This window comes from Ranitomeya variabilis, chromosome 2, assembly GCF_051348905.1.
Source record: "Ranitomeya variabilis isolate aRanVar5 chromosome 2, aRanVar5.hap1, whole genome shotgun sequence".
Taxonomy (NCBI): Eukaryota; Metazoa; Chordata; class Amphibia; order Anura; family Dendrobatidae; genus Ranitomeya; species Ranitomeya variabilis.
The window spans coordinates 1,005,740,034-1,005,750,873 of record NC_135233.1 but is presented as its reverse complement, the minus strand read 5'-3'; the positions used below and the strand labels follow the sequence as shown (position 1 = coordinate 1,005,750,873).

Here is a 10,840-nt window from a genome sequence, read left to right as displayed (position 1 = left end):
ACCCCTACACCCACCCATAATATATAAATTGTTATGTACATTGCAGGGCATTAATAAAAACTGTCTTATTCATATACCATTTTTAAAACAAAATAACCCTGGAGGATGCAGTACTACATTTATAAGGATGCACAGGACTCTTAGTTTGGCGTATCTTTACCTGTTTGTACAGCAGAAATTGGAATACCAAGAAACTAACACCAAGAAAACAGCAACAAAGAGGGCATGCTAAAAAACATTCTACTCTTCTTATTGCATGAATGTGGTATAAGGCTCTTGATAAATTCCCCCATCTTTTTTCCAGATAGCAAATGGAATGGATTCAAAATAATTAAATATTGTTTTGCAGCAAAGCCCCTTGGTTTATCTCTCATCCTCTTATGAATAAAATAAAACATGTTTGGTATCTTGAATCTATTTATTAGAAATATTGAAATTAGTCAAATGTAGCAATAGAAACAAATAAATGGAGAAGAATGGTGCAAGATTGATGACCAGGTGTCCATTTTTAAGTCTTCTCATCAGTGATGGAATAAGCAGGCAGTGGCCAATGCTGTCGATAAAAACAAGAGGAAAACTGATTATATGATATAAAACCAGTCATAGTAAAAGTATAAAAGACGACCGCCCCTTATGTTAATTTTCAGGGCTGCTGATTTAAGTATTTTAATAGATCTTACTAATGGTCCTCACCATTGTTCTTGCAGAATCTATTGGATATTCCATAGATATCTGCTTAGTGTGAGTCCAACACTGACCAAAATATATGTAACCAGCCCAGTGAGGTCCTCAGCTGTTTCCATTTTTTACTCACTATGATGGAAAGTGGCTGCTTCTTTACTGGGAAGTGTAAATTCATTATGTCTCATACATGATAGTTAAGACCTTATAATATTTGAATATAAGAGGACGTGAACCAATAAATCAGAAAACGTACCTGATTTGGGTAAGCATTTGTTATCTTGGAATACAATTTTATGAAAGGGTTTGCCGAAAAAATCATCCACAATATCTCTATCCAGCATCCGGTCAAACTCAACCAAGCATTGTGTGCCATCCCTGAAGAGGAGGTTTTTACCGTGACTTGACGAAAACAACTGAAATATGTCCTTCTGGGATCCTGTCCGTCCATAGAGAGACTAAACGGAAGCAAATATTGGGATTAAATTCCAGAATTCTAAGATAAAATAATCAATGTGGGCCCTGCCCAAATAGGATGATTCACACTAAGATCCTGGAATCTGAGATTGGAAAAATCACTGTGAATAAATTAAACAAAAACCCCAGGCCTATAAAAGAAAACCAATAAAGAAGAACTTCCATTGACATTTTTATGGGCTAAACCTGTGTGAATGTACAGCATATGTTGTGTAGTGTAGGTGTATTAATATACTCACTGATTGTCATCTGCCCTGGTTTCCATCGCTGGTTCACTCCTCGTCATTTGCTGGCTATTCTAAATTGTTGGCACACACTGAGGTTTATTTGAGAGCCAGAAATTGCTACCCTACATATAGCTGAAACCAAAAGTTTTCATACACTATATAATTTTTTTTTTTTCAATATCTGACATGAAATCAGAATAACCCTTTCCCAATTTAGGTCTATTAGGATTACCATAAATAATAATATTTGCCAAATGCCAGAAAAATGAGAGAGAGAGAGAGAGAGAGAGAGAGAGAATGTTTTAAGTCAAAAGTTTACATAAATTTCATTAGTATTTCATACCATTCCCCTTAAACAGAATGACTTGGGTCAAATGTTTGGGATATCCTTCCACAAGCTTCTCACAATAGTTAGTTGGAACTTGGGACCATTCCTCCTGACAAAACTGGTGTAAAATGATCCAGGTCTGTAGGTCACCTTGCTTGCACCGGCCTCTTCAGCTTTGTCCATAAATTTTCAATAGGATTGAGATCAAGGCTTTGTGATGGCCACTCCAAAACATTGACTTTATCCTGAATCCACTTTATTACCATTTTGGCAGCATGCTTTGGGTCATTGTCCATTTGGAAGACCAATTTCTGCCCAAGCTTTAACTTCCTGGCTGATGTCTTGAGATGTTGCTTCAGTATTACCACATAATCTTCTTTTCTCGTGATACCATCTATTTTGTGAAGTGCACCTGTCACTCCTGAAGGAAAACAACCTCACAACATGATGCTGCCACCCCCTATGTTTCACAGTTGGAATGGTGTTCTTAGGCTTCCAAGCTTCTCCCTTTTTCATCCAAACAGTAAAATTTTCACATGTCTCCAAAACTTAAGGTCTTTGTTCCTGTGTGCATTAATCTGGCTTTTTTATGTTTCTTTTGGAGTAATGTCTTCTTCCTGGCAGAGTAGTCTTTTAGCCCATGTTGATACAGTACTAATTTCACTGTGGATATTGACACAATCTTTCCAGCTTCCGCCATCATCTTCACAAGGTCTTTTGCCTTTGTTTTTTGGGGTGATATGCACATGTCGGACCAAAGCATGTTCATCTCTGGGACACAGAACCCGTCTCCTTCCTGAGCCGTTTGATGGCTGGACATTCCCATCTTGTTTGTACTTGCGTATAATTGTTTGTACAGATGAACAAAGCACCTTCGGGTATCTTGAAATTGTACCCAAGGATGAGCCAGACTTGTGCAAGTCCACAATTCTCTTTCTGATATTTTGGCTGATTTCTTTAGACTTTTCCATGATGCTACACAAAGAAGCAGTGTGTTTCAGGTGTGCATTAAAATATATCCACAGGTGTGTCTCTAATTTACTCAGATGTTGCAAAAAAATCTATCAGAAGCTTCCAAATACATGACATCATCATATGGACAGTCCAGAATTGTTTAAAGGCATAGGAATCTTAGTATATGTAAACTTTTTACTTTGCAGTATGTAATAAAAATTCCTTAATACATTCTCTCTGTCTCTTATTATTCTGGCATTTGGCAAATATTAATAATTATGGTAATCCTATTTGATCTAAAATGGGAAAGGTTTATTCTGATTTCATGTCAGATATTGAGAAAAACATGCATATGTGTCTTTATATAGTGTATGTAAACTTCTGGTTTCAACTGTATACATTCTTAAAAATGTAAAAAATATAAACATAAGAAAAAGAAAATTATGTGATAATCAAACTAAAAAAAGTAAATTAGAAAACCCAACAAAAGGGAGGTCCTGGTAGTGTGAGTTAATATGACTCCATGGGACAGATCCCAACAGGTATTGAACCATACAAGCGATTTTGTCAAATAGTCATATGTACGAGGAAATTATATCAGAGAAATTTTCATCTTGTCACGCCAAAAATAATCGATTATACAGCTCCACTGAGAAAAAAATTATAAATCTTAGATTAAAATTGTACTGATCCACAGAATAAAGATAGTGCTTTTTGTGTCTAGCTTTGAATAGATAATAAAAAGATTAATCTGAGAACATGAGGAATCGGAGTAAATTTTAATTTATTCAAAAAAGCAACCAGTCATACAGGATATCTGTATGTGTACAGGATACACAAATTGATACAGATATTCATAGACATATCAATAATGTACACTGGTTGTATTGTATACAGAAAACATCCAACCCAAACAATATTAATCATAAAGAGGATGTGAACATAGAATAAGGATGTCACCTATAGGCATGGGAAACAAAAACAACAAACATCACAATCATAATCCAGTATATAACCTGCTGGAAACGGGGTGCCAAAACAGTAAACAGAACAATAGACACTGAATCCACCAGTGTACATTATTGATATGTCTATGAATATCTGTATCAATTTGTGTTATATCATATTATTTTTCTAGATAGTTGCCTTGATAAAGGCCTGTGGCCGAAACGTTGGCAGATATCCTGTATGACTGGTTGCTTTTTTGAATAAATTAAAATTTACTCCGATTCCTCATGTTCTCAGATGAATCTTTTTATTACCTCGCTTTTTTCTGAGGACAGTATTAGACTTGGACTGAGATGCCCTTGATCACTAGCTTTGAATAGAGTCAAATTTAAAAAACAATAGAATTGCTGATTTTTTTATTTTTCCTGATAAAAATTTAATAAAAATTAAGATTTGTTTGCTACATACCCCAAAATGGTGCCACCAACAAGTAACTAAGTTCCTTAAAAAATAAGCCTAGCTCAGATGCTGTTGTTAGTAGTGTACCTACCTAGCATATCTTATTTGTCATTTTTAGGAAGGGTGTTGAGTTTAGTTGAGTTAGTTTTGCACACCAATTTTAGTACTTCAATTTGACAACCTTACATGCCATACCTACACTGTGACCTGCTGCAAAAGTTTACTTTCTGTAACTACCTATCTAGCATTTCTTAATTCATCTTTTTTTGGAAGGATTGATTATTTGAGGTTGTACGTTTTGTCAAAAGTTAGATACAGTGTTGCACAAAATGTATGGTAAAAGAAAAAGGGACAATGGCAATAGATGCTATAGTGTTAAAAAAATCCTTACAACAGCTAAGAATGTAGTAGCCACTAGCAGCAGCCGAAACAGCAACATCACAACTGGCACCAGATGTTAGGGTGGTAGTACAAGCAAACAAAGGCCACAATCAGAATTTTTTGCCTCCGACAAGAGTATTAGTGGGAAGGTAGCGGAGAGCATTATAACATATATGCCACATCATTCATCTCAGTCACTGCACCATGATGTTACCTCTAACAGCGACACTGACAGTTTGAGACTATATTCTGCACAGAACAGTCTGCGTGTTCACACATAACTAAGAAGGATACATTTTGGACCTTTTTTAATTTTATAAAACATGGAATATCTGTCAGCGAACTGTGTTAATAAATATGCTTTTGGTTTTTACTGGGTTACTATTTCTATGGTGAGGTCACTTTGACATTATTAAGGCTGTGTTTGGATTAAAGATGAAAGTTTTTTGGAAAAAATTGCCAAGTCTGGCAAATTTAAATTGAAAAGATTCTAACATCCCTAATTATACAATGCGTGTTATTATCTTTATTATATAAACTCTTTCATGTGGAGAACAAAACACAAAATACATAACTTTTTACTATGATTATTTTCATTTCTGCCTTATGCTCCTTTCACATTGCTTTGTTGCCGACATTCAGTGGTCCCATCGGGGCTTGTATCGAATCCCTCCTGAAAACAGGATTTGGGCGTATGTGCCAATGGGGCCGTAGACTATAATGGTGCCGACAGAGTCAAAGTGTGCTATGCTATAACGTGCATCATTTTCATGGCTTATATGCCTACTGGAGGCAGATACTTAGATGTAGTAGACTGTGCCTGAGTGTCTTCCTCCAGTAGCTCGATGGCACCACTGAACGTGGGCAAAAAGGCAATGTGAAAGCATCCTTACTGGGTCAGAAACTTTTAAAGTCATATTTAGACACTTACTTGCTGATTAAGTGAAATTCTTACAACATCACTGACACTCTCTGGTCTGGAAACCATAATCTGTTTGTAGTCTGCAAAAAGTTTACATTTTCTGTAGTCGCTGACAGGGGCACGAGATCCGTCAAGACATAATAACTCAAAATCTGTGGATTTTAAATCCTTTGCCCAAGGTGCCGGATTTTTTCCTGAAGGACAAATAACACAAATTGTATACATTATCCAGAAATAATCAGTGAGAATCACACGCTTTAGTAAGACTCTGATTTGCACATAAGCTTGTCAAATGTACCGCGCATCCTTTGAGCACTCCATTGATGTAAGTGTGCTTTCTCTAACATTCTTTTCCAATGTGAATTACCCTATGCACTTTAGCTATTAATGTGTTACTTCAGGGGACCAGTATGAAAAAATTGAGGTTCCTTTACTGTTTTTATTTTCATGAAAACTGTTGTATGATGGATGTCGCATTTTGTAAATACAATGGCATGTAAAAGTTTGCGCACCCCTTATTAAAATTACTGTTATTGTGAACAATTAAGCAATTTTTAGATGAAATGATTTCTAAAAGGCCTAAAGCTAAAGGAGACACATTTGCTTTGTATTTTAGGCAAAAACAATTGTCACTTTTTTACATTTGATCAAAGTTTCAGACCTTTATTAGCCTATTAATCCCTTCAAGGGTGGTTTGCATGTTAAAGTGGTTTGCCTTGCGCTGGCGTGTACTCCGGAGGACAGAGAATGAACTTCAATTCAATATTGCGGCCAGCATGCAGCCAGCGGGTAAGGAAAGGGTGAATCAAACACCCAAAAACTCCACCCATATGACCCAAAACCGGTCCCGCTAAATTCAGGTGACAGGTTCCCTTTAATGACCAGGCCAATTTTTTACAATTCTGACCACTGTCCCTTTATGAGGTTATAACTCTGGAAAGCTTCAATGGATCCCAGAGATTCTGACATTATTTTTTCATGACATATTGTGCTTCATTATAGTGGTAAAATTTCTTTGATATGACTTGCATTTATTTGTGAAAAAACTGAAATTTGAAGAAAATTTTGAAAATTTCGCAATTTTCCAACTTTGAATTTTCATGCCCTTAAATCACACTGATATGTCGCACAAAATACTTAATAAGTAACATTTCCCACATGTCTACTTTACATTAGAACAATTTTGGAACCAAGATTTTTTTTTTTTCTGTTAGGGAGTTATAAGGGTTAAAAGTTGACCAGCGATTTCTCATTTTTACAACACCATATTTTTAGGGACCACATCATACCACAAGTCATTTTGAAGGGTCTATATGATAGAAAATACCAAAAAGTGACACCATTCTAAAAACTGCACCGCTCAAGGTGCACAAAACCACATTTAAGAAGTTTATTAACCCTTCTGGTGCTTCACAGGAATTTTTGGAATATTAAAAAATAAAATGAACATTTAACTTTTTTTCACAAAGAAATTACTTCAGATCCAAATTTTCTTATTTTCCCAGGGATAACAGGAGAAATTAGACCACAAAAGATATTGTGCAATTTTTCCTGAGTACGCTGATACCCCATGTGTGGGGGAGAACTATTGTTTGGGTGCACGGCAGAGCTTGGAAGGGAAGGAGCACCGTTTGACTTTTTCAACCAAAATTGGCTGGAATTGTGATTGGATGCCATGTCGCATTCAGAGAGCCCCTGATGTGCCTAAAGAGTGGAAATCCCCCACAAATGACACCATTTTGGAAACTAGACCCCCCAAGGAACTTATCTAGATGTGTGCTGAGAATTCTGAACCCCCAAGGGCTTCACAGAAGTTTATAACGTAGAGCCGTAAAATTAAAAAATCATATTTTTCCACAAAAATGATCTTTTCACCCCCAACTTTAATTTTTCTAAGGGCAACAGGACTCCAAAAGATATTGTGCAATTTGTCTTGAGTACGCTGATTCCCCACGTGTGGGGGAGAACCATTGTTTGGGCGCATGGCAGAGCTTGGAAGGGAAGTAGCGTCGTTTGACTTTTTCAAAGCAAAATTGGCTGGAATTGAGATCAGATGCCATGCCGCGTTTGGAGAGCTCCTGATCTGCCTAAATAGTGGAAACTCCCCACAAATGACACCATTCTGGAAACTAGACCCCCAAGGAACCTATCTAGATGTGTGGTGAGAACTTTGAACCCCCAGGTGTTTCACTAAAGTTTATAGTGCCCGGGCGTGAAAATAAGAAAATCTTATTTATGCCACAAACATGATCTTTTAGTCCCCGATTTTTTTCAAGGGTAACAGGCGAAATTGAACCCCAAAAGTTGTTGTCCAATTTGTCCCGAGTACGCTGATACCCCATATGTGGGAGAAAACTACTGTATGGGCACAGGTCGGGGCTCGGAAGGGAAGTTGTGACGTTTTGGAATGTAGACTTTGATGGAATGGTCTGCGGGCATCATGTCGCGTTTGGAGAGCCCCTGATGTGTCTAAACAGTGGAAAGTGACCAGTGACCCCATTTTTGAAACTAAACCCCCCAGGGATCTTATCTAGATGAGTGGTGAGAACTTTGAACCCACAGGTGTTTTACTAAAGTTTATAGCGCCCAGGTGTGAAAATAAAAAAATTATATTCTTTCCACAAACATGATCTTTTAGTCCCCAATGTTTTTTATTTTCCCACGGGTAACCGGATAAATTGGACACCAAAACTTGTTGTGCAATTTGTCCTGAGTACGCTGATACTGCATATGTGAGGGTAAACCACTGTTTGGGCGCATGGCAGAGCTCGGAAACGAAGGAGCGCCATTTGACTCTTTCAATGCAGAATTGGCGGGAAATGAGATCAGACGCCATGTCGCATTTTGAGAGCCCCTGATGTGCCTAAACAGTGGAAACCCCCAATTCTAACTCCAACCCTAACCCCAACATACCCCTAACCCAAACCGCAAACCACAAACCAAAGCCTAACACACCCCTAACCCTAATCTCAACCCTAACCCTAAGCCCAACTGTAACCATAATCCTAACTTTAGCCCCAACCCAAACCTGAATGGGAAAATTGAAATAAATACATCTTTTTTATTTTATTATTTTTCCCTAACTATTGGGCTGATAAAGGGGGTTTGGATTTACTATTTATAGTGGATTTTTATGTTTGGCAGCTGTTATACACTAAAAGATGCCTTTTATTGCAAAAAATTGTTTTTGCATCACCACATTTTGAGAGCTATAATTTTTACATATTTTGGCCCACAGAGTCATGTGAGATCTTGTTTTTTGTGGGACAAGTTGGCGTTTTTATTGGTATCATTATTGGGCACATGACATTTTTTGATCGCTTTTTATTCTGATTTTTGTGAGGCAGAATGAACAAAAAACAGCAATTCATGAATTTCTTTTGAGTGGGGGGGGGTGTTTATAGCGTTCCTCACGTGGCAAAATTGATAAAGCAGTTTTGTTCTTCGGCTCAATACGATTACAGCGATACCTCATTTATATCATTTTTCCTGTTTTGGCGCTTTTATACAATAAAAACTATTTTATATAAAACAATAATTATTTTTGCATCGCTTTATTCTGAGCGCTATAACTTTTTAATTTTTCCGGTGATGGAGCTATATGGCAGCTTTTTTTTGCAGGACAAGAGGACGTTTTCAGCGGTACCACGTTTATTTATATCCGTCTTTTTGATCGCGTGTTATTCCACTTTTTGTTCGGAGGTATGATGATAGAGGTTTTTTTGGCCTTTTTTTAATGGTGTTCACTAAAGGGATTAACTAGTGTAACTGGTTTATGGGTCAGGTCGTTATGGACGCGGCGTTACCAAATATGTGTACTTTTATTATTTAGTTTTCTTTTTTATTCAAATATTTATTTATTGATGGAATAAATATTCATTTATTATTATTATTATTTTTTAATATTTTTACAATTATTTTAATCTTTTTTTAATTCATTCTTATTTTTACACTGTGTCCCACTATGGGACACTCATTTTTTGCAGGCTGATTGCTTCTATAGCATGCAGATCTGCATGCTACAGAAGCTGTCAGCGCAGCAGCTTCTGTGCACTAACCTTAGAGACTTCCTGGTCATCACTGCACATGACAGGAAGTATCTCAGGTATGGAGACCCGGATGTCATCATGACGACATCGAGTCTCCATGCCAGCGATCAGGACCCCGTGTCATGTGGCGGTGTCTCTGATCCAAGGGCAGAGGGGCTGTCATGTTTGATCGCAGTGTTCTAGGATCACCACCGTGATCGTGGCCGATCGCTTAGACGTACTGTTCCGTCCATGGGAATTAGGGCCAAGGTCACATGGACGGAATAGTACATCTGATGGCAGAAAGGGGTTAAGGTTATGAAATGGCAGTTAACAGGAACAGTTGAGATCAAGATAAGTTCTGGAAGACCAAGCAAAATTTTAATGAGAGCTGCTCGTAGGATTGCTAAAGAGGCAAATCAGAACCCCCGCTCAACTGCAAAAAGCCTCCAGAAAGATTTAGCAGACTCTGGAGTTGTGATATATTGCTCTACTGTTCAGAGACACTTGGACAAATATAGCCTTCTTGGAAAAGTCATCAGAAAAAACCTCTCCGGCGTCCTCACTATAAAGTTCAGAGTCAGAAGTATGTATGCGAAAGCACATTGAAACAAGCCTGATGCATTTTGAAAACAAGTCCTGTGGACCCATAAGGTTAAAATAAAACTCTTTGGACACAATGATTAAAAGTATGTGTGGAGAAAGGGCACAGAATTTCAGGAAATGAACATCTTGCCAACCATTAAGCATGGGGGTGGATCAAACATGCTTTGGGGTTGTGTTGCAACCAATGAGATGGGGAACATTTTACTGGTAAAGGGAAGAATGGATTCAATGAAATTTCAACAAATTCCTGATGCAAACATAACACCATCTGTAAAAATAGTAGGTTGAAAAGAGGAGGCTTCTACAAATGGATAATGATCCTAAACATGTCAAAATCCACAATAGACTAACTCAAAAGCCGCAAACTGAAGGTTTTACAATGGCGAATGTCCCCTGATCTAAACATCATTGAAAATCTGTGGCTAGACTTCGTCGCCATATCTTGTTATTCTTGGGAATACAACCTGCTATTTCACATTGTATTAAACAACATTTCTGAATCCATAACTTCAGTGTTTCTTCCTCCAATATCATCAAAACTCTTAGAAAGATGTTTATTTAGGCCTATTCTTACATTGTATTTCTGTCATTTCAGGTATATTTTCCTTAGAAGATATGAAGTGTGTACATGAGGCTTAACACTATCTATGCTCATTATTTGGCATATATCCTGCATTTTTCACTAGTTTTTTCATCAGCTGATGATCTCTAGTTTTCAGTTCTCTCTGATGCTGTTTATGGAGCAAGCTGCTAAACTGTCTCCCTTTAGAAAAGTACACAGACACAGAGGTATTCCTTCTCTTCTTTTTCTGTTTAGCACATGTTCCTT

The 10,840-nt window shown here is 37.4% G+C and overlaps 1 protein-coding gene across 1 annotated transcript in view; it reads right to left on the bottom strand.

Annotated features, from left to right (window-relative positions):
* Positions 1-399: 399 nt before the first annotated feature.
* Positions 400-10,840, bottom strand: part of LOC143808511 (saxiphilin-like) — a 119,450-nt gene continuing 109,009 nt past the window's right edge. The window contains exons 18-20 of the mRNA XM_077291260.1: positions 5,387-5,571; positions 938-1,139; positions 400-553 (exon numbers count right to left, since the gene is read on the bottom strand). Coding sequence (XP_077147375.1) covers positions 522-553; positions 938-1,139; positions 5,387-5,571 — 419 coding nt within the window. The 3' untranslated portion in view covers positions 400-521. The remainder of the gene's footprint in view (positions 554-937; positions 1,140-5,386; positions 5,572-10,840) is intronic.